This window comes from Amphiura filiformis, chromosome 16 (genome assembly GCF_039555335.1).
Source record: "Amphiura filiformis chromosome 16, Afil_fr2py, whole genome shotgun sequence".
Taxonomy (NCBI): Eukaryota; Metazoa; Echinodermata; class Ophiuroidea; order Amphilepidida; family Amphiuridae; genus Amphiura; species Amphiura filiformis.
Window position 1 is genome coordinate 39,840,314 of NC_092643.1, and position 27,755 is coordinate 39,868,068.

The 27,755-nt window shown below is 36.3% G+C and overlaps 2 protein-coding genes and 1 long non-coding RNA gene across 3 annotated transcripts in view; 2 read left to right on the forward strand and 1 right to left on the reverse strand.

Moving 5' to 3' along the window:
• Positions 1 to 2,046, reverse strand: part of LOC140135975 (alanine--tRNA ligase, cytoplasmic-like) — a 54,406-nt gene extending 52,360 nt beyond the window's left edge. The window contains exon 1 of the mRNA XM_072157676.1: positions 1,966 to 2,046. The gene's annotated coding sequence lies outside the window, so the exon portion shown is untranslated. The remainder of the gene's footprint in view (positions 1 to 1,965) is intronic.
• A 3,623-nt stretch (positions 2,047 to 5,669) lies between these two features.
• Positions 5,670 to 8,915, forward strand: LOC140136596 (uncharacterized). The gene is made up of 3 exons (XR_011856703.1): positions 5,670 to 5,784; positions 6,679 to 6,731; positions 8,839 to 8,915. It is a non-coding gene; the product is annotated as an uncharacterized lncRNA (long non-coding RNA).
• A 60-nt stretch (positions 8,916 to 8,975) lies between these two features.
• On the forward strand, positions 8,976 to 20,608 carry LOC140172631 (uncharacterized). The gene is made up of 14 exons (XM_072195767.1): positions 8,976 to 9,005; positions 9,409 to 9,465; positions 10,110 to 10,180; positions 10,848 to 10,931; positions 12,088 to 12,158; positions 13,569 to 13,629; positions 14,040 to 14,076; positions 15,228 to 15,297; positions 16,131 to 16,203; positions 16,763 to 16,843; positions 18,108 to 18,160; positions 19,008 to 19,069; positions 19,376 to 19,404; positions 20,466 to 20,608. The coding sequence occupies exons 1-14, from the start codon at positions 8,976 to 8,978 to the stop codon at positions 20,491 to 20,493; spliced, it is 807 nt and encodes a 268-aa protein (XP_072051868.1). The 3' UTR covers positions 20,494 to 20,608.
• Positions 20,609 to 27,755: the final 7,147 nt, after the last annotated feature.

Genomic DNA, 27,755 nt, shown 5'->3' on the forward strand with positions numbered 1-27,755 from the left:
GTGTTTTTGGGTCCTCCATCCAATGTGGTAGCAGGACAGGACTTGAAAGAGGCGAACGATGTGTTTTCAGATTTAATGGGTACCGAAGTAAAGCGCCACAGCTACAAAACAGAGTTGATTAAGTTGTGAGAGACGTATATCGTAGTAGTTTGAAAGGTCAGGACAAGTATTATGGGTAACGGTGTTAGGTAATTAGAGATAGGCCTATCACGAGAACCGCCCAACCCGATAACCGCGAAATCTAGTATATTATATTATTAAATTAACTTTGTTTATATGTTTTGTGTTACTCCCCCATTGGATTTTGTGTCATACTTTCATTGTTTTTAATTTTATCCTTTGCTTGTTGACACTTGTATCCTTTTGGATCCATCCTTTGGTCGTCAGTTGGAACAACTTTCCCCTGTTTTTATACATTATTATAATTAATAAATAAATCTTATCTTTAATTAAGATCCATTTCACCTCAGCAGATTCATCTTTGGTTGATTCAGCATAAAACTCAGCGAACTCACACAATGTTTCTCTGATCTTAACATCATCAGCTTTATGCTTGATATAAACTTTCCTTCTTACTCTAGGCTTTCTTTTCGGGGCCATGTTGATGTCAACAGTCACGTTGGCGTGGTCTGCGATACCATCAGATACAGAAACCTTCTTGAAAATGTCGGGTCTATTTGAAAAAACAAGGTCGAGGATGTTTTTTGTATCCCCCTTCACTCTTGTTGGCTCATGTACATGTTGGTGCAAGCCATGTTCCTCTACCATAGAAACAAGTTTGTTTGCAGCAGAAGTGCTGTATCCAGCCTTTGGAGTAACATGGTTATTTGACCAATCAATATTTGGCAGGTTGAAGTCACCAAAGATTAACACATCATGCGAATTGAGTTTATTACCAAGCATGTGCAGGGCTTTGTCCAATTCATCAATATGACATCCATCGGTGTCTTCCTCGTTCGATAAAAAGTGCCAATGATTAAGGAAGGTCTACCTTTAATTTGAGTTTCAGTCCAAATTGCTTCACAATCAGTTTCAAGATCCTTGCGACGGATGGAAATTAGGTCACCTCGGACAGCTTGAAAAACACCACCACCGGTTGTCTCTGTCACACGATCTTTGCGAAAAACAGTTACATTATCCGGGAAGATTTCGCTGCTAAAACTAAATATATTCTGAGAAAAAAAATCGTTCCTCTATTTTGTTTTAAAATATCCTTTTATCATGACTTAAAGGAGTATTTCGTGATCCTAGCATCCTCTTTTTATGACAATTTTCAGTACATATCCACGAAAAAAACCTATTCCCAAAATTTCAGTTGATTCCGATTTTGCGTTCGCGAGTTATGCATGATTATGTGTATTACACTGCTCCATTGACAATGCGTTGTAATTTCGTTCTGGTGCACCAGAACGAAATTCAAATTTCACGATATCTTTGCTAAATGGATTAATCTGCAAGAAATATTTTGTACATAAACATTATGTAGCCAGAGGTTTCCAGTAATATAAAAATCTCAACTTTTTTTGAGAAAGTGGGGGGATGAGGCTGTGGATCACGAAATGCCCTTTTAATAAGTGCATGCCCGACAGTACTATAAACAGTAAACATACTACGCCGCATCGCCGGGAGTTCAAGCAATCGATCGTGCATCAATCAACAGCATGACAGCAGCACAATACCCGCGGTATAAAAAGGGGGCGAAAGTGCACGGGTGCGAAATAGAAAGGGGGCGAAAGTGCACGGGTCCGAAATTTAAAGGGTGCGAACCGTCCAGCATTCACTACAATACATACATCGGGCTGATGCAACACGAAGAAAGCAGCAAAGTAAAGCAACGATCATTGCTTTGTCGTCCCAGATTTGAAGGCATAAATGCGACCGTCGAAACACATACAACAACATACACATCTAAAATTTTTTGTAACAAAAACACATCGCTAAATACGTGTAAAAATGAAAGCTTACCGTGACCAAACACACACACATACAGCACACGTTTCCCGCAAGTTACTGGAGTAATGAAACGAAGGACACGAAAACAAACAATGTACTTCCGGGTTGATCTCGTTTTCGTCCGCGAGAAAGTGCGTTATTTTTGTTGTGCAAAAACTTTTTGCCAATCAGATTGCGTGAACAAAAGCAAGTTTATTTTCATGTTTTTAACTCACCATTTACATCTAAGAAAGGTAAATAAGGGTCAATTTTATCATTTTACATTTGAGACTTTTTTCAGTTTCATGTTCATGTGTTTTCTCAAGACACAGACAGACGTGACAGTAACTTTTTTTTAGTAAGCTTAAATTTAAAACTTGTAAGTCTTGTTTCTTCTTCTTCTTCTTCTTCCTTTGTTTGAACTTGAAGTTACAAAATCAGAAATACAACATTGACATTTTTAATTTTATGTCAGCCTTTTATTTTAATGTAGATGTTCTTTTGCATTTGATCACTCACACCCAGGGCTGTAGCAAGCGGGCGGCCGGGGATGCCATGGCCGCCCCACTTTTTGAGAAATTTGTTGTTTTTCTTTATTTTAATTTGGGCATTTGTGATTTGGCCGCTCCACATTTGTGATGGCCGCCCACATTTTTCAACCTTGCTACGGCGCGGCCCTGCTCACACCACATCACATCAGTGGTATGCAAAGGGGGGCAAGGGACATACCCCCCCCTTTGTTGGTCATTTGGGGGACGGTGCAAAAACATCAAAATTTGCCCCCTCAAAATAGGATTCCTTGACCTTGTTTGGCCTTTTAAAACGCTAAAACCCCAGAGCTTCCGGGGGCGCTGCCCCTGGATCCCCTGCACTCCACCACACTGCTAGTGGCACTGCCCTCCACCACTGCCCTGTCACTTTCAATGTGCTGCACACGCCAGTGCATCACATGCTTTTGTGAGTGAGCATGTTCATTAACTTCAATCATGACATGTAAATCAGGCCTTCATTTTTAAGGAGCGCGATCGCACAGGCGCTCCTACCGCGCACCTCAAAGCATAGTCGGGAGCGTTAATTACAGCGCTCCTTATTCATTTCCTTATATCAAATTTAATCGTTTTTTTTTATTGAAGAGATAATTTATTTTACTGATGCTCATTTCAGACGAAATGTCAAAAATAAATATTCCAAGAACTGTATCACATCAGTCACTCTGAATACCGATAGATTTAATAGAGCGTGCTAGTAAAGGTTCTGCGAATGAAATAGCATGACAATTGACTTGACCCATATCATATCGGGTCATCTCATTATCGTTCCGAAAATACAAGTGCAAAGTTCGTTTCTCCATTAGAACGATAAGCAGTGCTCGGAGGCATGGTTCGGGGATCGCACCCCGGTGGGTTCAGTTTGTATTTAAAGGTAGGACGTATGACCGTTCCAGGATTTGAAATTGACCCCTATTTCAGGGGGAATCGAGGACATTTGCAGCAATTTTACCCCCTATTTTGCGCGAAATCAAGGAAAATTTGCCCCCAAAAACCTCCCCTATTTTTATCATTTTGAGGACGCATTTTCATTTCGCCCCCTTATCACGAGGAATCAAGGACATTTTTCCGAAATAAATACCCCTATTTTTACCATTTCAAGGACGCTTTTGAATTTTCCCCCTATTTCACGGGAAAATGAGGACAATAACGAAAACTGTAGCAGTAAAACGCGGACGAAAGTCCTAGAAATACACCCTATTTTTCATTTCATGGACAATTTTGCTCCAAAACACCCCTAATTTGGACAATCGCGAACAATTTTGTCCTCGAACATTCCGCGGACATTTCTTGAAAAGTACCCCTAATTGGAACCATCATGCGTAGTTGCGTACACATTGTCAGTGAAGACTGAACCCACCGGGGATCGCACACACATACGACCATTTTCTTTTCAATTTGCGGCGTGTTTTGAAGTTTGGTCAATGTAAATGGCTGGGCACCGCACAGATATTGCCGTGAAAATTCTGAATTGCACAGTAAACATTGTTTAAACAAGTTAGATTTAAACTTAAAAAGGACTGAGTCTGATTGTTGGTGATGTTAAAAATCACTGGTACGTAACATTAGGCCTATTGCATGTCTGTTGGATTCCATTGACTATTTAGCCACTGAGTGAATTCACTCGGCAAACCAAACATTTTACTTTTTAGCACCTTTCATCATGTTCATCAAAATTCAGCTCCTAGAAAATCACAGGAGAGTGATTTTGAGGAGCTCAATTGAGCTCGATTGAGCTCCTCAACAAAACCAGGAGTGTGATTTATGGAGCTCCACCAAATTTTAAACGTGAAGGCCTGCATGTTCATTGAAATTTGAATCATGCATGATGATTGTAACTCATGAACTTGCTAGTCTTTCCTGCCTAGCCAGGATATTTTGTCCAGGGGGGGGCTGAATTTGAAAAGTGGACTTTTTTCCAAACTGGGGAGGGGGGCAATTTTGTGAAAAGTGAACTTTCTTCCTCAAATTTTGACCTTTTTGACTAAAAATGCTTTAAAAATATGACTTTTTGGCTCGCTACACTGGGCTGCTGGCAAATTCTTATATTTTGGGATTTTTTGTATACTTTTGCAAATTTGGCCTTTGGGGGAGTGTCACACCCCCTGGCTACGGCTCTGTTAATAAGTAATATAATATAACGTCAGTTTTGTTTTTTGAAAAAGAAAGAGGGAACCCTTTTTTATCCTAAAACAAAAGCAGAACTATGCTGGGCATGATCACAAAATTTTCAAGTAGGATATTTCACATGGAAATTATTTTGTTTAAAAAGGTGATTATTTTTAACTTAAAAAATGATGGGTCAACCATGTCTGTAAGTCAAAAAAAATCAGCTAAGTTATGAATGGGCAAATGTCTGTTTTTAAAATTCTGCATTTTTCTGCAGCCATCAATCATCATTGACAATGTTACAATGACTTGCTGTACAAAAAAAACAAGTTAATGCATCATTTTTCACCACGGCGATCCGTTTTACACAAAGGCGATTTTATTTCATGACATCAAATTATCACTGCATGATGACTTCTGACATTTCTGTAAAGATAAAGTACCAGCACTTTTTAGTCTTCAAGTTTCTGGTGTCTAAATTTCAAAATTGTGTATTTCCCTACGGGGGTTACACAGTTAATCCATTAACTGTGGTCGTAACTTTTTGACTTGAACGTCGCCCTCTATAATAAGCAATGTGGACATACTAACTACGCAACCAATAATGCCATGCAAGTGCAACAGTCTTGCAAGTGCTTGAAGAGGACTGCGCAAGTCAATAAAGTCCTCACTTTTATTGCTCGCATCATAAATTCACATACCGGGGCAGGGGTAACATCATCAACATCCATTATGAATCCTATTCCTTAGCCCAGGGTTCCACAACCCCTAGCTACGCCACTGGTTAAGAACTGAGAAACTTAGAAACATTTTCAGACCTGAAACTTTTACTCTTTTTTAGCGGATTTCAGCTTTTTTTGTTGATCAAATTTACATTTCTTTTATTCTCAGCCCAATTTGAGCCATTTTACCCTAATTTTTTAAGCTGTTTTTCAGCTTTTTTTGAGCATTTTCAGCATTTTTAACTAAGGTATTTAGTTTCAGGTCTGCATTTTGCAACTGCCCAACAATTCTCTCCACACAAAAAAGCCCTTTCTTGCAAATTATTTGATTACTTTTTGTTTTGATTTGTACAGATTTTGAACCATGGCAGACTGGGTACATTGCAATATATGTTTTCGACAGCCAGGAAGTGCTCCAAAATTCTACTTAACAAGTTGTGGCCACATGTATTGCAGTGATTGCAAAAAGGAAGGTGTGTATATTGGTTTGAAGAAAACAAAATATCTCAAAGTGTCAAAAATCACAAAATGTGTCTAATAGTAAAATTGGACATTTTTTGCCCCCAAAGTAGAAATGTATGTTCTGATTTCATATTTTGACTGGTCACTGCTGGTGGGGCAAGTGAGGGGAAAAACCCAAGATGGGGAGGGAGAGTGGGCTTATTAATTTGTTCAACAAAAGTAAGCAGTAGCGGCACCAGGAAATTTTTTTGGGGGGCATTAGGGGGCAAAATCAACAAATTTTGCACAAAATTGCCGCAAAAAGAGGAAATTTTGTAACTTTGGGTTTTACTGGGGGAAGTGTTCTGACCGGGGCACACCCGTGGCACTGTCACTGAAAGTAAGACAAAAGTTATTAAGGGGTACTACACTCATTTTTGTGTGTGTGGTTTGAGCATTTTGTGAAGAAATGAGAAAAAAATTGGACAAAGTGGTATACAAAATGAAGGGGAAAATCATCTCGTTCTATTGGTGGCATCCGTATCAATGTAGCTTACATGCTTTTTCTTCAAAAAAAGTAAAAAAACAAACAAAAAATGATATGGGTGTAGCACCCCCTTAAACTGAAGAAAAGAGAAACTCATCAATTATACACAATAAATTCCTTGCTGGCTACCTAGAGCTTCTGATTCCATGCAAAAATGTCTCATCCTTGCTGATTAAAATAAAATTTTAAATCTTAGTAGTAAGTTTGATAAAATATTACTGGTACTGACAAATCAACTTCCATTTTGTGTTTGAAAAACATTGGTTTATTAAAAAAGAGAAAGTGTCACTTCAATGTTTAATAGTTCTCGTGTACTATAATAATATCTCATGATGTAAATTACGACAATGCTTTCTACTATTATTTTCTTGGACTGCAGGGAAGTGTCGAATGTGTGGAAGAGAGTGCACATCAATACCATTAACAGCACAGGTAAGATCTTAATTTAAATTTAATTAGTAGTGTGGAACCTATGTCACATCACTTGGATTCTTGGGTTTGGTCAGGGGTGTAAAAACATGAGGTGACGGAGACCCGAGGGGGGGGCACTTCAATATGAGTAAGGGGCATTAAAAATATGGGGTCATTGTGTGAGAGCAAGATTTTTGGCATTCGTGGCATTCGGTGAGTGCAAAATGTAAAAAAAATATGGGGTCATTGGGTGAGAACATGATCTTTTTTTTTGGAACCTTTGGGTGAGAGCCGAAACAGTGCCATAGAATTTATAGTTTTAAATGGCTTTAATTTTTTTTTTTTAAATAAGTAACAAAATCAATGATAAATGAAAGTTGTTGTTCAAATTGTAAAATAAGGGTCTTTTGGTGACAAATCAAATGGAAATATAAGGGGTCTTTGGGTGACAGAGCATGTGTTCGTAAACAAGTATGGGGTCTTTGGGTGACAGCGACGCTGAAACAGGGAGTCTTAACAGCCCTGCATATGCGTCACCTCCAAAGTGGGAGTGCCCTCCCCCCACGGACGTAGAGGGCATCGGAAATACAGTTTACCCCCTTTCAGCTCATTTTGGATCCTGTTTTTCTTTCAACTCGAACAAATTTGTCAACAACCAGACATCCCCTCATAACTATATAGAAATTAGAATGAGCTGGTTATGTGCCTGGACTGGGCTTGTTTCATGAAAACTTTAAAATATAATCGATCGTACACTAGATTTAGGGGATTTGTGTATAAATCAATCGTAAAATGGATTGAAAGCTTTGGGAAACTGGGCCCTGTATGGTATGATTGTCTCATCAATTACCATTTAAAGGAAATGAGTTATGGGCAGCTGATTAAATGTTTAATGTATGTTTAAGGGATCCAAAATGAGCGTTTATTGCGTTTCGACAGTATTTTTTGTTGGACATGAGAGCACCTCAGACCTATCGAATTGCATTCTGAATACGAAGCATGTCTTTCTGATATCAAATAATTTTCATTTTTTTAAATCACAATATAATACAAATTTTATGACAAATTATAAAAATTTGATATTTTTCAAATTTTGATATATAACAGTCCTCGAAGTAAATTATATAAATCTAATGATATATTCTTAAAGTGTATGTAGCATGGAGGAAAAGCCGACGGTCAATTGAAAATGTTGACCTTTCATATTGAAGATATGGATTTTTTTCCCAAAAAGACCTAATTTTTTTTGGTGTTTTGGGAAAAAAATCCATATCTTCTCATACGAAAGGTCAAAATTTTCAATTGATCGTCGGCTTTTCATCCCACCTACATACACTTTAACTATAAATCATCAGATTTATAAAGTTTACTTCAAGTACTGTTAAATATCAAAAATATCAATTTTTAATGATTTGCCATAAAATGTGTATTAAATTGCGAATTTCAAAAAAACAAAATTATTTGATATCAGAATGACATTCTTCGTATTCAGAATGCAATTCGATATGTCTGATGTGCTCTAATGTCCCAAAATAAATACTGTCCAAATGTTCATACCCCAGCCCTTAATATTATTTAGAGGTTAATAACTGCGATCGGTTATTTGGAGGCATTGTGAAAAATCTAAACATTTTGCCTTTGGAACCGAGGATATTCCAAGGTCCAAAGCAAAATGTTTAGATTTTTCACAATGCCCGACTATATTACCGATGCAAAGTTATTAACCTCATTCATAACTTCGTCACTTTAATCTCTTCACCTTACAAAATAACACAAAATTTTGCTCAAAAGTTTATAAAAATAGATGATTTTTACATCTTCCCTTGCCAAAAATCGATCAGGCTAAAACAGAACGACCAATAACAAAAGTGCGTATCACAATCTGTGCAAATATGGTAGCGCGCAATCTAAATACGGCAGCCAGCGCACGCGCAGTTTGTTGGACGCACAATACCGCGCACGCAGAAGTCAATTGTGTGCGACATTGGAACAATTACGCATTTTGCGGTCAATTGTGAGATATTAATAAAATATGATTGGATCGCACGCATCGCGTTTATTAATGAGGTTATGAATATTAATTAAGCTATTTCTACATCTCATTACAATGACAATTATTCTCTTCCAGATGAAACCAGATGTCGAGATATTTTTTACAGATCCGAAAGAAATTGCAAGAAAGCATTTGAAACAATTAGAACAGGTAAGAAGATTGCAACAAGTCATCATCATAATAATCATATCTATATACTCATGCAGGGAAAAATGTGTAGGTTGCCCTCTGGATTTACTACAGTTTGGTGTGATTTTTTCCCCTCTATAAATCCATATAAAAGAAGAGCAAGAAATGAAGAATATTATTTGAATAAATAAAAAAGAAATAAATAAATATGGCAAAAAAAGCAAAACTGGGAACCAGAAAGTCACATATTTTGCCTGTGTGACCACAGTGTCACTCTGATACTGGGCACCCAGTTGCATAGTCACGCCGGTGTGACTCTCACTGCAAAGTCACTGCACCGTGTGGTCATGCTGTAGGAATCTAGGATGTTGGCTACCTGACTATTTCCAACCTGACATGGGGAAACAGGGGTTTAGTTTCCGATGGTGTGACAGTGTGGTGACACATACTGAATGGAGTTACACAGATGAGAATCCCACTGTGTAGTTTCATAGTTTACTTTTGTTTTATTTGCAGGTTATAGATTTCCAAAAGAATCACAGAAGTAGACTAGCAACGTACTGGAGGGAAAAGGTAAGAATCACTGAAGTAGACTGGTATTGGGGCTTAAAATTAAATTATCTGGGTTAATTTTCCTCAGGTAGTAACCATGTACGTGCCCATGAGTGCCTTGGGGCGAAACCCCCAACGGGTAGGATCCAGGGGCTGGCCTAGGGGCCCCTGGTGGGGTCTCGGTGGGGGTTCTGGGAGCTACACCTTCAAAAGCTCATGTGTTTGGGCAGTTTTAGACACAGAAAAGGGTACATATTTTGAGCCTTCCAAAAGTGTTGTTGCATGCTGAAATTAAAATAAATTTAGTATATTTTCTTTTCACACATTTTCATCAAATTCAAATAGGAAATTTTCTCTGAACTAGACATAATGCAATAATGCAAACAGTAAAATATAATAGGAACCGTGTTATTAATTCCAGTTATTCAAATATGATTGATATCACTTGCTTGTTCGCAAAGAAGTGAAAATCAGTATTAAAGAGTTGGGAAATCCTTTAATATTTATATTGGTTTTTGAGCGGTTCATATCTCAAAACAAGTTCTGCTGACATTACAGCCCATTTTGTGGTGGATGGTCACATATCTTATTCATTGCTTAAAAAGTGCAAGACCACAATTTTTGGTATACCACATATTAATATTGTTGATCAATTTTGTTTACAGAATGCCAAGAATTCCACAATATTGGATGATGCCAAGAGGAAAATGGTTAACCAATTCAAGGAACTTGAAAGGTAAGATCAGATTAGTAAAGTGATTACATGTAGTGGTGTAGCCAGGACTTTATCAGAGGGGGCAACAGACATAGACATACCACCTAGACCTATTACTGCCCATCCTTTACCACAGCGGGAGGTGAAGCCCCGTATCCAAGGTGATATTGACGGGGTTACTAGGCGCGGAGAAATATCGCATACATGTTTGACGCGCTCATTTGCGTGATTACTGCGCCCGTTATCGCGCGTCAAATGCAACATGTTCCATAGACGCAAACATGTCTGCTTGTTTGCGTCCGGGTATCGATCCTTGTCAAATTCGTTGCTAAGCAGTGTCGGCTTCACTACGCGAGTAAAAGTCATTGGTCTAGGTTCTCGTTTGTCTGGGGCAACAGAGACATGACACCTTGGGGGGACTGAATTTGATAAGAATGGGCTAAAAGTACAAAAAAGGCATAAAACTGTTGCAGAGATATCCAAGTCGAAAGTTGGTCAATATAACTCATCAGTGTTTGTTTTTTTGTTGAAACAGAATAATCCTGTCAAGTTTGCCAGCCCATCACTCTCTTCATATGGTTTCAGACTCTGCTGCCTTCCCTTACACATATGTCATTTCTTGAATTATATATTTTTCTGCTTATTTTAATATAAATAATATATTTTTCTGCTTATTTTATTCCTACAGATATAATCAGCAGCTTCAAGAAGAGAATAATAAATTACGCAGCTTGGTAGCAGGTGGACCTGGATCTGGTGGTGGTGTACGAAGGTGAGAAATGAAGCTTTTGTTTTTACATATTGATTGATTGTACATCAAATATGTGTGACCTGATCTGATTAGTCTGCCAAATGAGAAAATTGTTATTGAAATAAATTTTTGATTATGGGAAAGCCTGTAATTCTGGTACATAGTTGTCTGCAAATACATCGTAACTATTTAAGCTATTCAGTGACCAATTTTATACTTTGTGAAGAGTTTATAGCAAAGCCTGATAAATCCATTTGTGTTAAATGTGCAAAAAAGAAAAAACTTATGCACCTGTTTAGTGTTGGATATATGGTGAGTTGGTGATTTTTTTTAAAACATAATCGCGCCATCTGTCGACAATCAATTGGCAGTGTTATCTTAATTTTCATATTTTGGACTCTTTTTGCGATGAAACTCTTCATTTATTATGTTCAGTTTTGGCTTGTTAGTTTTGCCTGTATTTTTTTTATCATTTCCAATATTAGACTTTTATTTTGACCAGATTGTGATGTTCTGCTGATATGAAATTTTGCTAGTACAAGTGCATATATCCCAATTAACTAATCTGACATTAAATGACTCTTCCCCTATCTTTTTTTAAGTGCTTGTCATAATATCAGTGCTGTACGGTGCGACCATTTTAGGCACATTGGCGACTAGATTTTTTCTGATGCGACTAAATCTTCAATCCATGGCGCCAATGGCGACCAACTGTTGAAGCTTTTAATCGCCAGCAAATGCAAAACATGTACATATGGATGATAATATAGGATAGGTCAAAAGTTTTGATTGTTTTTAAGCACTCAAGATGGCGTCAAAATAAAAAAAAACTTTGAATTTGATGGAGCTTTTGGGAAACAAGAAGGATGACGATGAAACAATTAAATCAGGGAATCCAACAGCAGTTGATACTTTTAATGAACCTAGTACAACCCGGAACTGGAAATGGAAGTAAGCCTAAAAAACTTAAAATTGTTTTTTTACTTGGGAGCAAAATTTGGGCGCCTAAATTGATAAAGTTAGGAGCCATTGGCTCCTCAATCAGTTTTTGCACCGTACAGCACTGCATAATATCCATGCATTTATTTTGTTTTGTTAATTTGCCTTTGTTGATATTGTTTTCATCTATCTGATGATCTGCCTGATCAATCTTCATGGATACTATGATATTTCCTAGGCATGGAGGAACCCCTGGTAGGACATTACAGACAGCATCATCCCCAGCTGCTCATCATGCTTTGAGAGTAGGTAAGTCAAAGATAGATTTGTGTGTGTGGGCAGTGGCATAGCCAGCACTTTTGGGGAGGGGTAAAACAGGGGTAAGTTAACTTTCAAGGAGGAAAACTTTGACAAAAATGGGCTAAAAAGTTCAGAAAAAGGTCTGAAAATCTTAAATATCAGGGTGGCCAGTATCCCACAGTGGTGTGGGCAAGACTTCTGGCAGGGGGATAGCGGCAGTAGCTTCCCCCCATCTACACCACTGTGTGTAGGTGTCAAATGAGGACAAACATTGGAATGTAATAATTTGTGGGTGCACAGATCCAAATCAGAGAGATAGACCGAGAGAAGGACACCAAAAACAGTAAAGGGGAAGAGGATGTTTCTAAACAAATCATAGTAAGGATCAAAGACCAAAAGAAAATTGAATGCTCAGAATAACATCCAATTATGATCAAGTAATTCTAGACTAGTAAAGTCTATATAAACTGAGCTCAAAAAGAAACTTATATTTTTTACAACTTGTGAATCACAAGGACATATCTTAAAATACTGTCAATCAAAATGAACCAAAATTACACACATGATACTTTAATACTCTACTCAAAACACATGTCAGTAACCAAGCAGTTGTCCAACTGACACAACAGCAAAATGCACTGTCATGGGACAGCTTCCTGGACTTCCTCCACTTTCACAGCCCAACATTTGACACACAGCACAAAAAATCGGTGAGAATGCACACAAGATCCTTGCACAGATGATAAAACGGTGCTGCTTTCTGCTTTTCATACACTTTTTCCATGAAACAGGGCTGGGCTGTGAATGTGGTCCAGGAAGCTGTTTCATGTCAGTGCATTTTGCTGTTGTGTCAGTTGGATAACTGCTTGATTACTGACATGTGTTAAGAGTAGAGTATTGAAGTAAACCTGTGTGTAATTTTGGTTGAATTTGATGGACAGGATTTCAAGATACGACCTTGTGAAAAATTATAAGTTTCTTTTTGAGCTCAGTTTATAAACAATAACAACTGAAGATATCATGTAGAGATAAACAGTGTGTTGCTCTCTACTGAAGATATATATAAGGGAAGTGCAGTAAATTGCTATCTACTGAAAATTGCATGTAAGAGATGCAGTGTTGCTATCTACTGAAGATAGCATGAAAAAGATATGGAGTGAATTGCTATCTACTGAAGATAGCATGTAGTAAGTATAGTATAGTAAGTGTATAGCTATCAACTGAAGATAGTGTGTAAGAAATATGCGGTAAATTGCTATCTACTGAAGATAACATGTAAGAGATATGCAGTAAATTGCTATCTACTGAAGATAGCATGTAGGAGATATGCAGTTTATTGCTATCTGAAACAATTTACAATACAATAGGTCTTCAGTATTTTTGGAACTGAAAGTAATTATTTGACATATTTTACTCCAGCACAAGGTCACTCACCCCAGCAAATGAGAACATCATCTCCTTATGGGAGGAGACAAAGCACGTAAGTTTTAAGATATTAACCTTACCACCCTTGTACATTTTCTCTTTATGGCTATCACCCTTTACCATCACATGTAGATGGAATGGATTTGTTTGGAAATGAGACTTAATACGATATCTTTCATCAAAATAAATGATTGATAATTTTGCTGTGTCAAATTGTTAACTCATTGAAAGAAAGTGCACCATTGTATATTCTCTGTGTAAAAGATATTAATGTTATGCCTTCCTGTATTCTTGCTTTTGCTAGTATTTTTATGTTGGATTTCTTGAATAATGGTTGATATAACGACACATTTGATAAGCATTAGGCCTAAACCAGTTTAATACGACTAAAAATAAATTTCATTTTGATGATGAAATTTTGAGAATGTTTTAAAGAGATTCTGTTTTTATTTGCATTTATAACAGGCCTGGTCCAGGAGGTGATGCATGCAGTACACCACAGGTGAGTTGAAACATGTATGTAACTATTGTTTCTTCTAGGAGCTAAAGCATTATCCCAACAAACAATTCAAGTGGGTGGTAAAATTGATCAAAATCATGTCACTGATTATTTGCCCAGAGAAGTTGCAATTTTCACACCAATTTGGTCAATGATGAGGACACATTTTGTCATGGTGGAAGAGAGAGAACAAGTTTCATCCAGCACATCATATACCAACTTCAAAGCATGTTTTTTTTTAGAAATGACTTAAGGCGTGGGGTATGAACGTTTGGACAGTATTTATTTTGGGACATTAGAGCACATCAGACATATCGAATTGCATTCTCAATACGAAGAATGTCCTTCTGATATCAAATAATTTTGATTTTTTGAAATTCGCAATTTAATACATATTTTATGGCAAATCATTAAAATTGATATTTTGATATTTAACAGTACTCGAAGTAAACTTTATAAATCTGATGATTTATACTTAAAGTGTATGTAGGTGGGATGAAAAGCCGACGATCAATTGAAAATTTTGACCTTTTGTATTGAAGATATGGATTCTTTCCCCAAAACACAAAAAAAAATTAGGTCTTTTTGGGAAAAAAATCCATATCTTCAATATGAAAGGTCAAAATTTTCAATTGACCGTCGGATTTTCCTCCCAGCTACATACACTTTAAGAATATATCATTAGATTTATATAATTTACTCGAGGACTGTTATATATCAAAATTTGAAAAATATCAAATTTTTATAAATTTGTCACAAAATTTGTATTATATTGTGATTTTCAAAAAATGAAAATTATTTGATATCAGAAAGACATGCTTCGTATTCAGAATTCAATTCGATAGGTCTGAGGTGCTCTCATGTCCCACAAAAAATACTGTCGAAACGCAATAAACGCTCATTCTAGATCCCTTAATAGAGAAGGGTAGGCCAATAAGAAATTACACTACTTTTGCAAATTCCCTTAATGCTGGGGTATCACAAGAGAATCCAATTCAAAAGGTAGCCTGAGTCTTTTGAAGGGGGTCATTAACAGTTTTTCCAATGTGAATTTACAAAATGTTCACTTCATAATTCAATGGGGGCACATGCCCTTATTACACTATGATACTGGCACCATTTATATTTTTTTGCAACTTTTATTTCACATACAGCAGGTGAGATCAACTCCACCAGGCCCTGCAAGGCTCAGCATACGAACACCACCTGTCAATGGCAGGATAGGTAAGATTGAGTTAACTGTTTATGTTTTGTTTTGCTTTGCTTTTTATACCCATTCTGATTTAGGATCATATTATTGGTAAGCTTTTACCTTAAGGGATGGGGTATGAACGTTTGGACAGTATTCATTGTGGGACATTAAAGCACATCAGACATATCTAATTGCATTCTGAATACGAAGAATGTCCTACTGATATCAAATAAATTTGATTTTTGAAATTCGCAATGTAATACACATTTTATGGCAAATTATTAAAAATTGATATTTTTGATATTTTACAGTACTCGAAGTAAACTTGATAAATCTGATGATATGTACTTAAAGTGTATGTAGGTGGGATGAAAAGCTGACGATCAATTGAAAATTTTGACCTTTCGTATTGAAGATATGGATTTTTTTCCCCAAAACACAAAAAAAATTAGGTCTTTTGGGGAAAAAAATCCATATCTTCAATATGAAAGGTCAAAATTTTCAATTAATCGTCGGCTTTTCCTCCCAGCTACATACACTTTAAGAATATATCATTAGATTTATAAAATTTACATCGAGGACTGTTGTATATCAAAAATGTGAAAAATATCGAATTTTAATAATTTGTCATAAAATTTGTATTATATCGTGAATTTCAAAAAATGACAATTATTTGATATCAGAAAGACATTCTTCATATTCAGAATGCAATTCGATATGTCTGATGTGCTCTCACGTCCCACAAACAATACTGTTGAAACACTCAAAACGCTCATTCCAGATCCCTTAATATACACAAATTTGTTCTGTAACAGAAAATCCAAAGATACGGTTTGAAGGTATTATATGATTTTCTCTTGAACAGGAACAGTAACTACACCAACTTCATCCAGCAACAGTCTGTCTCTTACGCCTCATGGTAGTCTTCAACTTGTCAGGTAAGTTCCATTAATATATAGTACTGCTTAACTCACTTTGTAATGTTTAAAAGCTTTTAAAGGAGTATTTTGTTATTCTAGCATCCTCTTTTTATGGTATATGAGGAGTACACTTTAAAAGAATTTTGGCCATTTTAGTGCACTACCGTAAACGTTCGCCTAATGGCGCGATGGGCTCCCTTGACATAAATGGAATTTTAGGCACAACATAAAAGTGTCCTCCCGTAAAATTCCCACCAACAAACAAGGGCATGAAATCCTAATTCTTGTTGGGGTTTCAGAAAAGGGAGCTCTCTATTTGAACATGAAATTTACCCGAAGGCAAAGGAGCCCAAGTGCGCCATTAGGCGAACATTTATGGTATATGGTTTAGGAGTCAAAAATGAATATAGTCAACATCAAACTCATTTTGCTTGATAATAGCTTGTAGGATTGTTGCTTCTAATATTATGCATGAAAAAAATGTAATTTTGTTTTCTAACATAGAATAATGGTGTGTATCCACTGCTTTTCTTACTTTCATTTATTTATTATTCATTTTGTATTTTTACATTTCCAGGTCTAATGTAAAAACTCCAGGTCTTCATGAAGCAGTTGTTGGAGCTGGGTCACCCATGATCCAAAGTCCTGCTTCATCAAGGTTAGTTGAAGCAAGTAATGTATATATAATATTGGATGGCTTTGAGTGTGATATGAAAATATACCGTACAAGTCATGAAAATACCAACCAAGCTGAAGGATGCGGTATATTCTCATGTCACACACAACGAAGCCATCCATAATTATAATTATTAGGCCTATATAATATAAAGCTTTTTTATGCTCTTTGGGTGCCAAAATTTCAAAACATATTGGTGCCATTTGGAAACCAGATGTTTAGGCCAGAAAAAGAAATTGTTTGAATGGCGTAACAAATACAAAACAAATTAGGGTAGGTCGGTCGTTTTTTTTTTACTTTTAAAGCTGTAAATTGTGTAATTGCTATCTACTGAAGATAGCATGTAAGAGATATGCAGTAAATTGCTATCTACTGAAGATAGCATGTAAGAGATATGCAGTAAATTGCTATCTACTGAAGATTGCATGCTAGAGATATGCAGTAAATTGCTATCTACTGAAGATAGCATGTAAGAGATATGCAGTAAATTGCTATATACTGAAGATAGCATGTAAAAGATATGCAATATATTGCTATCTATAGAAGATAACATATTAGTGATATGCATTGTATTGCTATCTACTGAAGATGGCATGTAAGAGATATGCAGTAAATTGCTATCTACTGAAGATTGCATGCTAGAGATATGCAGTAAATTGCTATCTACTGAAGATAGCATGTAAGAGATATGCAGTAAATTGCTATATACTGAAGATAGCATGTAAGAGATATGCAATATATTGCTATCTACAGAAGATAGCATGTTAGTGATATGCATTGTATTGCTATATACTGAAGATTGCATGTAAGAGATATGCAGTATATTGTTATCTACTGAAGATAGCATGCAAGAGATATGCAATATATTGCTATCTACTGAAGATATGCAAGAGATAAACTGTTCCTATCTACTAAAGATATATACGAGATATGGAGTGAATTGTTATCTACTGAAGATAGCCTGTAAGAGATATGTAGTGTATTGCTATCTACTGAAGATAGTGTGTAAGAGATATGCAGTAAATTGCTATCTACTGAAGATGGCATGTAAGAGATATAATATGCAGTAAATTGCTATCTACTGAAGATAACATGTAAGAGATATGTCTACTGAAGATAGCTTGTTAGAGATTATACAGTGAGTTGATTAATATCATTGAGATCGAAAATATCAGAACTATATTTTCTATCATTTAGTAAACCTATTTCGCAGCAATGTGACTTTGTTTTGTACTTCTTTTTTCAGGAGTGACAGATATTATTCATCATCACAACCTGTATCCTCATCACATGTCAATGGTATGTTTAAAAAAGTACAAGTTATTTCTGTATCAACACCCATGGTAGTAACCCTATCAGTCATAATCCTTAACTGTAACCCCCTAAGCATATTAAACCATCATGAGAAACCAGGTATCAACTAAATTGATATCAAGGGCGTTGGCTCTCACTATTTTATACTAATGTTGTTCCTTGTTATGCAAATTTGACAATTGATGCTCCAAAGCTTTTACACTGTGATTTCGGGGCTTGCTCTTTGTTATGCAAAACCCTTCCCTATTTCACATGCTCCAAGGCTGTTTCTACACAAGTGAATCACATGAAAAGAATTTACCGCATGCCTATTTGGTGCAGACGAAATATCACATTAGTGTACTCAGTGAATGAAATGATGAGATCATAATTAATGAGGACAAATTGTCAGTGGGATATGGCAGTTTAAGAACAGTCCTGACATAATTATTTTTGTACCAATCAGTCAGGGCATATAGCTGGTATTGCACAACAAACTGCTACACATTTTGAACAAAAAAAAGTACACAATTTTAAGATTAGCATAAAAGTAAATCTGTATTGGTAATCCATATAGAAAGATTTTAACTCTTGATCTCGATACAAAAACATTTATGTCCGTAATTTGTAATTTTGAGATTGCAGTTTTTGCAATGCCAGGAAAAGATACGTTATGTTTAGAAGTCTATCACTTGGATGCTGGAATTGCAATGCAATATTTTTGTCTAAAAGCATGTTAGTTATTCATCACTGACTTCAATTTAGTGCTAATTGTAGTTCTCATATATATCATGGGTCATCAATCCCACTGATATCTCTTTAATGGTGCCATTATTGTTTTGTATAAATATAGGTCGTCGTTCACCCCACTCGCTATCTCAACCCAGTCATGAATCACAGAGAAGACAAATTCAGGTAAGAGACTTCCAGGCTTTCTGTAATATAAGCAGACACTTGATTACACTAAAATGACAACCATTTTTCTTGAAAACAGCTGTTTTTGATCCTCTAAACAGGATTCACATTCATTTGAAAAGGACCCTTTTTTTGTTTTGTTTTTTTGGACATGCATGACTGTGTACATTATCAGTGACCCTGTGGGCAAAATGTCATGAAAAACCCTAGGAATTGATTTTGTTTAACAAACAACTTTCTCTGCTTGCTCAACGAAACAAACACATACTCACTGTGTTACAATTATTTGATTTCATTTACCTACAGCTCAACTATACTCCAAGAACACCACTGATGTAAGTGTCTTTCATACATAATAGACTTGCGGTAAAGTAGGTAATTATTGGCCAAGCTCAAACGTACCTGTAGGATGCTTGAATGTATCATACGAATGTAGCATACTGATATTGACTGACCCTTGTAAATATGCAAGAAACCTTTTGGTGCACCATCTGTTTAATCTACAATTTGATTACTTTCATATTTCTTGTAATTCAGAGATATATGCTGAACCACAATATGTTGCAAACTTACGTTTTTTATCGAGTAAAAGGAATAGAGAGAATTACTAAAAGATTGTCAAAGTTCTTGTTAAGTAGTGCACAGTTAATCATTAGGCCAAAAAAAAAAATTGTTGTGTTGCCCTCAACCGTCCGGTCCTAAATCCTGAAAAATCAGGGTCGCAATTTTTTTTTTTTTTTTTTTTTTTTGGAATGATGATTTTTACAGATTTGTTCAAAAAATCAATGTTTTTCACTTAAAATTAATATTATATTGAAAGACTAGTCTTTAATTGATGTCTAACAGGTATCCAGAAGTCAAAATTGACAAATGTCCCCTAATTGAAGAAGCATTATTTAATATTTGAGGGGATTTTTAAAATCTGAAGGTTAAAAAAAAAAAAAAAAAAAAAAAAAAAAAAAAAATCCGACCGCCCGACCCAACTTTCCCATTTTTCCACTTGAGGGCAACACAACAATATTTTTTTTTGGCCTTACTCAGATATTGAAATTACATCAAAATCAAACTATTACAGCAGGTCTTTTCAGAGCCAACCTTTCTTTGGAAGAGAATGGGCAACCTACTATACCATTGGGCAAAGAGCAGCCCACAATGACATTCTGTGGACAAGGGGCAATGCAGAACTCACAATAGTTTCATCCTGAAGAAGTCGAGCTAATCCTGACAGCAAACCTGTTAAAACCCTGATTATTTGATTGTTTTGAAAAGTTCTGCATTTTCTCTCTTCTTCGTGGCATTCTCATGACTGAATTATTATTACCAACTTTTATCATGACTTCTGATAGCCTCTTAACATTGCTTCAAATAATGAATTTTTCATATTTTGTTTTTTCAGATCAGCACCTGTTAGTTATCATAATTGACAGCAGCAGTAAACATATGAATATGATTTAGTTAGCTGGTGTTTATCAGTTGACAGCAGCAGTAGACTGATGAATATGATTCAGTTTAAGGATGGACATTTCAGATATATGCCAATGAAACACATTTCTAATATCTATGAATCATATTAGTAAATGTGACAATAACTGCCGGTTTTAAACACATTTTTGTTTATGTTTGTAATAATTTAGTCTAAATAACATCTGTGATGTGATCAAGCAAAATGAATTGGATGCTGGCCCGTAATCAGGAGGGGGGACTGGGGCGGACACCTCCAGGCACAAAAAGTCCCCATTTTTGACCCAAAAAGTCCTATTTGTGAGCATAGCGAGTGAAAAAATAGGGTTTATTTATGCCTTTATGGTCCAAAAAGGTCCAAAAAATCCACCCCAGTCCAAAAAAGTCCAAATTTAAAAAAAAGAGTCCACTTAAGCTCTGGAACTAAGGTCTATTAAGGGAAAATAAAGCTCTGAGAATGCTCATGTAATGTAATTAAAAACTGAATTTTAATTTTATTAGACATCGGACTCATTTAACTTGATTGCATCACATTTTGGGCAAAACCTGTGCTTAGGCTGACTGTCTTTCTTTTCTTATTGTTCCTATTTTTGTGTTTCTACTAATAAATTAATTTTTCAATACTTTATAAATATCTTAATAGTTTAGTTTGATGAGAATGTCTAGGTTGATTGAAATAAAATTCACCATTTTCACAGCAATTTTGCAAAAATTTTGTGATTTTTGGCCCCTTTGAAACTCATTTTTACCCCACCTGGAAAAAATTCTGTTGCCGCCACTGGTTGTTACCATCGATACGACACGCTTACACTTTATGTCTGATATGTGTCCTCCTCATGTAATCTTGCACTTTTAGTATCTGCTAGCAACTAGCATAATTATACAGCCTGTCTCAAAAAAAATTGTGCAAGTAAAAAGCGCCCTCTTTGGCAATTAGAAAATACCGTTGTGACATGATGCTTACATCAACGTCAAGGGCACAGTCTTAGCTCTCAAACACCGTTTGTTCTGTTCAATTTGCTCTTTTTAATCTCGAGATATGTTTAGTTAACAATGAAAGGGTAAAATCACAATTGTGCCACTTTTACTAGGGAATAGGGCTGGTACATGTAAATCAATAGCTTAATGTTGATGCGTCTAATGCACTCCTGCCCTTCGGGGCTCATGCATTAGACGCATCAACACCAGCGCGCGTGCATTATTTTTTTACTAATTTCATTAATTTGTCAAAGTTCATTAAGAGCCAGTCTCCCTTATTATGTACATGAATAAGGGGGGTTGTGATCCAAAAAAAAATAGAATTGTCTCTAAAAAATAATTTTGGTACATATTAGCACCAACAACTCACATGTAAAATATGAGCGTGCACAGCGCCCTCGTTCAGCTTTAAAAAACTTTGGAGGTGCATAACATAGTGCGCCATCATCATCCCAACTTGCATTTTGCATTTTTTTAAAGTACCAAATGGTTACATTACAAAAACCAAGAAAAAAATTGGGATCTTGATGGCGACAAAATCAGCAAATCCAATGATTTGATGAAAGGCGCCTCGTGCAAACTTCAAAGCATCATAACGGGCTGCGCCATCAAGATCCCAAGTCCGAACAAGTTTGAAATTAAAGACCTCCATGGCAAGTTTCATTTTTCAGCAAAAATTTTTGGGATTTCGAATTTGGCGCACCGAGTTAACAGAGGTCAAAGGTCAAAATTTCCTATTTTCGCACATATTTGCACGCCTGTATTATTGCGCGCCAACGTCACCTGACTCTCCGAATAGGATTTCATCAAAGAAGAGGTAATTCTCTTCAAGAACTGAAAAAATTAGCTTGGGATCTCTTGATCTTCATATTTTTCTGATTTTTTGAAAATGGACTTAGCCTCATTTTGGAGGTCAATTTGACCTCTTTTTCCCACTCGCTGCACAATGTGGGCTTTTTACTGCATCACAAAAAGATGCGCCAACAAGATACCAATTTTATTAGTCATCGTCTAGCTTCTTTGGCGACCAGTAGATAAAACACAAGCAACAGCTAATTGGGATCATGTGGGCGCACTAATATAAAAGAGGTCAAAGGTCAAGCTTTGTGCCAAAGTGATGCATATTTGCCTATGTGCAGCACGAAAGTGGAACTTTGACCCGCAATAAAAATGTGCGCCAACAAGATCCCATCTTACTTTTTGGATGATTGGATAAAGGGGCTTATGTATAACTGATAACAAGTAAAAAAAAGTGGGATCATGTGGTCGCACTAATTCAATAGAGGTCAAAGTTCATACTTTGTGCTGCATATGGGCAAAATATGCCCATGTGCAGCACAAAAATGGAACTTTGACCCGCAATAAAAATGTGCGCCAACAAGATCCCATCTTACTTTTTGGATGATTGGATAAAGGGGCTTTAAATGTATAACTAATAACAAGTAAAAAAAAAGTGGGATCATGTGGGCGCACTAATTCAATAGAGGTCAAAGTTCATACTTTGTGCCGAATTTTTTTTTCAATGGGGATCACCAGACATGTCTCATAGAAACTTGTGTGAGTGCATTTTAGATGATGCTGATTCCATCATGGTAGTTGGTGAGAGTAAAAAAAATTTTTGTCAAAATACTTAGTCATATTTTGCAAAATTTGAGTGAAAGGTTGCTGAAGGCGCACACCACCAAATCACTCCATGACGATGTAATGTGGATGAGTTCGGTAAAATTGAAATCTTTTAGAGGTACTGTGGGTCTTTCTGTGGACTTGTAAGGAAAAGAAGAAGCATGTTATAGCTTAAATAAAACATTGAGACCTATACATGAACTTGGATCGCCCCAAAAGGTGCAAAACACAATTTTTGAATAAAGTAGGCCCCATGGATTGAAAAATGGCCAGAAAGCGGGTTTTCAGGGTATAGAAGGGGACGAAAATGGTCATGGTGCTGTTTAAGCGCCCATATCTCGAAAATTAATCACAAGACTACCCGTACATTGAAACATATATTAAATTTCCATCGATTTGCAATCGATTGGTAGTATTTTATAGTCAATTTGTTGCGAAAAAGGCCTAAAATCGCGCTACGGAAAAGGTGTGTTTTCACGTGTGTGTCAATGGGACGCTGTATTGGTGGTGTGCGCCCTTATAAGGCATATTGGCCGGAATTAGGCCTGTCATAGAAATCAGGTCAACAACAGGATAGATATGTGTAAAATTCCGATTTTATGGTCTGAATTAATTCTTAAGAAATCACTTAATGATTTTAAAGCTCTTTAAAGTGAAAGTATGATTTAATTTTCTTAATTCGGATTGTTAAAGTTCATGAAAGTGATGAAAAAGAGCTAAAAAGTTAACAAATTCGGTTTTTAGTGAGTTTTATTAATTTAATATCATGTTTAAATTTGAGCATGTGTCCTTAAAACTAGTCAAATGTCAGTTGTTTTCGGGGGGGGGGGCAAAATGAAACTTAATATCAAAATACGAATGTGTAGAAAATGTATAAACTTACTTTTATTACATTTAAAGAAATAAAATGCAAATATACCACTCAAAAGACGCTGATGCGAGTCACGTTTTTGAAGAAAATGGTCATCCCTGCTAGAATGGTCAAAATCACAAAAACTGTATATTTTCTGTATTGGACGCATGCCTACAAATGTCATTTTTCTAAATCTATATGTCCTAGAGTAATAAAACTTGAGGATTCAACTCAAAAGTTAAGAAAGTTTCTAAATCTATGAAAAAAGAACCGATTTTGAAACTATGTCTTTTATAAGGCGACACCACCAAATCACTCCATGACGATGTAATGTGGATGAGTTCGGTAAAATTGAAATCTTTTTAGAGGTACTTTGGGTCTTTCTGTGGACTTGTAAGGAAAAGAAGAAGCATGTTATAGCTTAAATAAAACATTGAGACCTATACATGAACTTGGATTGCCCCAAAAGGTGCAAAACACAATTTTTGAATAAAGTAGGCCCTTGGATTGAAAAAATGGCCAGAAAGCGGGTTTTCAGGGTATAGAAGGGGTCGAAAATGGTCATGGTGCTGTTTAAGCGCCCATATCTCGAAAATAAATCACAAGACTACCCGTACATTGAAACATATATTAAATTTTCATCGATTTGCAATCGATTGGTAGTATTTTTATAGTCAATTTGTTGCGAAAAGGCCTAAAATCGCGCACGGAAAAGGTGTGTTTTCACGTGTGTGTCAATGGGACGCTGTATTGGTGGTGTGCGCCCTTATAAGGCATATTGGCCGGAATTAGGCCTGTCATAGAAATCAGGTCAACAACAGGATAGATATGCGTAAAATTCCCATTTTATGGTCTGAATTAATTCTTAAGAAATCACTTAATGATTTTAAAGCTCTTTAAAGTGAAAGTATGATTTAATTTTCTTAATTCGGATTGTTAAAGTTCATGAAAGTGATGAAAAAGAGCTAAAAAGTTAACAAATTCGGTTTTAGTGAGTTTTATTAATTTAATATCATGTTTAAATTTGAGCATGTGTCCTTAAAACTAGTCAAATGTCAGTTGTTTTCGTGGGGGGGGGCAAAATGAAACTTAATATCAAAATACGAATGTGTAGAAAATGTATAAACTTACTTTTATTACGTTTAAAGAAATAAAAATGCAAATATACCACTCAAAAGACGCTGATCGCGAGTGGCGTTTTTGAAGAAAATGGTCATCCCTGCTAGAATGGTCAAAATCACAAAAACTGTATATTTTCTGTATTGACGATGCCTACAAATGTCATTTTTCTAAATCTATATGTCCTAGAGTAATAAAACTTGAGGATTCAACTCAAAAGTTAAGAAAGTTTCTAAATCTATGAAAAAAAGAACCGATTTTGAAACTATGTCTTTTATAAGGCAAGACACCACCAAATCACTCCATGAGCGATGTAATGTGGATGAGTTCAGGTAAAATCGGACTCTTTTTAGAGGTACTTTGGGTCTTTCTGTGGACTTGTAAGGAAAAGAAGAAGCATGTTATAGCTTAAATAAAACATTGAGACATATACATGAACTTGGATCGCCCCAAAAGGTGCAAAACACAATTTTTGAATAAAGTAGGCCCGCGGATTGAAAAATGGCCAGAAATGGGTTTTCAGGGTATAGAAGGGGTCGAAAATGGTCATGGTGCTGTTTAAGCGCCCATATCTCGAAAATTAATCACAAGACTACCCGTACATTGAAACATATATTAAATTTTCATCGATTTGCAATCGATTGGTAGTATTTTTATAGTCAATTTGTTGCCAAAAAGGCCTAAAATCGCGCACGGAAAAGGTGTGTTTTCACGTGTGTTTCAATGGGACGCTGTATTGGTGGTGTGCGCCCTGAATTTGGCAACTTTAGGCTAAAAATCGGTTAATTTTGTATGAAGTATGAACTTTGACCTCTATTGAATTAGTGCGCCCACATGATCCCACTTTTTTTTTACTTGTTATCAGTTATACATAAGCCCCTTTATCCAATCATCCAAAATGTAAGATGGGATCTTGTTGGCGCACTAATTCAATAGAGGTCAAAGTTCTACTTTTGCATGCACATAGGCAAAGTAATGCCAATTCGGCACAAAGTATGAACTTTGACCTCTATTGAATTAGTGCGCCCACATGATCCCACTTTTTTTTTACTTGTTATCAGTTATACATAAGCCCCTTTATCCAATCATCCAAAAAGTAAGATGGGATCTTGTTGGCGCACAATCTTATTGCGCGTCAAACTTCCACCTTCGTGCTGCACATAGGCAAATATGCATCACTTTGGCACAAAGCGTGACCTTCGACCTCTTTTATATTAGTGCGCCCACATGATCCCAATTAGCTGTTGCTTGTTTTTTGTCTACTGGTCGCCAAAGAAGCTAGACGATGAAAAATAAAATAGGGATCTTGTTGGCGCATCTTTTTGTGATGCAGTAAAAAGCCCACATTGTGCAGCGAGTGGGAAAAAGAGGTCAATTGACCTCCAAAATGAGGCTAAGTCCATTTTCAAAAAATCAGAAAAATATGAAGATCAAGAGATCCCAAGCTAATTTTTTCAGTTCTTGCAGAGAATTACCTCTTCTTTGATGAAATCCTATTCGGAGAGTCAGGTGACTTTGGCGCGCATAATAATACAGGCGTGCAAATATAATGCGAAAATAGGAAATTTTGACCTTTGACCTCTGTTAACTCGGTGCGCCAACGAAATCCCAAAAATTTTGCTGAAAAATGAAACTTGCCATGGAGGTCTTTAATTTCAAACTTGTTCGGACTTGGGATCTTGATGGCGCAGCCCGTTATGATGCTTTGAAGTTTGCACGAGGGCGTTTTTCATCAAATCATTGGATTTGATGATTTTGTGCGCCATCAAGATCCCAATTTTTTTTCTTGGTTTTTGTAATGTAACCATTTGGTACTTTAACAAGTACCGTCGGATCCGTAGCGGTCGCTGCGGGACAAGGAATTCAATTTTGCAGTGTTGGTGTCTTTGAAGCAGGTTCAAGTTTGACCCCTATTTTGATCTGTAACCCCTCTGTGAGCTTAACCTTTGAGGGCGCTCATCTTAAAATAATGCCAGAAAGGGTATTTCCATCCACACCAAAAAGAACACTTCGGACACTTTTGATTTCCAAACAATTTTCGGGGAAAAAGCGTCTTGACATCGAAAGTGTTAGGACACCGATTCCGGACACTTTTGATGTCCAAACGATTTTCGGAAAAAGCGTCTTGACATCAAAAGTGTTCGAAACCAATTCGGACACTTTTGATGTCCAAACGATTTTCGGGAAGAAAGCGTCTTGACATCAAAAGTGTTCGGAAACCGATTTCGGACACCTTTGATGTCCACACGATTTCGGGAAGAAAGCGTCTTGACATCAAAAGTGTTCGGACACAGATTTCGGACACTTTTGATGGCCAAACGATTTTCGGGGAAAAAGCGTCTTGACATCAAAAGTGTTCGGAAACCGATATCGGACACTTTTGATGCCCAAACGATTTTATAAAAAAAATTTGGGAAAAACAAAATTTCAAAAAAAAAAAATTTGTAAAAAAAAAAAAATTTGTAAAAAAATTTCAAAAAAAAAAAAAAAAATTTGGAAAAATTCAATTTCCTTAATTCTCTTCAAAAAAATCCCAATTTCCTTAATTCTCTTCAATTTCCCTTAACTTCCCTCAATTTCCCTCATTTTCCCAAATTTCGGAATAAGCTCTTTTCCTGTATGGGGCGGTATAGGCCCTCCCCATCACCAAGT

Coding starts and splice junctions, on each gene's coding strand:
- LOC140172631 (XM_072195767.1), top strand. CDS start 8,976: ATGTGTAGGTTGCCCTCTGGATTTACTACA. Junction 9,466..10,109: donor CAACGTACTGGAGGGAAAAG/GTAAGAATCACT, acceptor TTTTGTTTACAG/AATGCCAAGAATTCCACAAT. Junction 10,181..10,847: donor CAATTCAAGGAACTTGAAAG/GTAAGATCAGAT, acceptor TTATTCCTACAG/ATATAATCAGCAGCTTCAAG.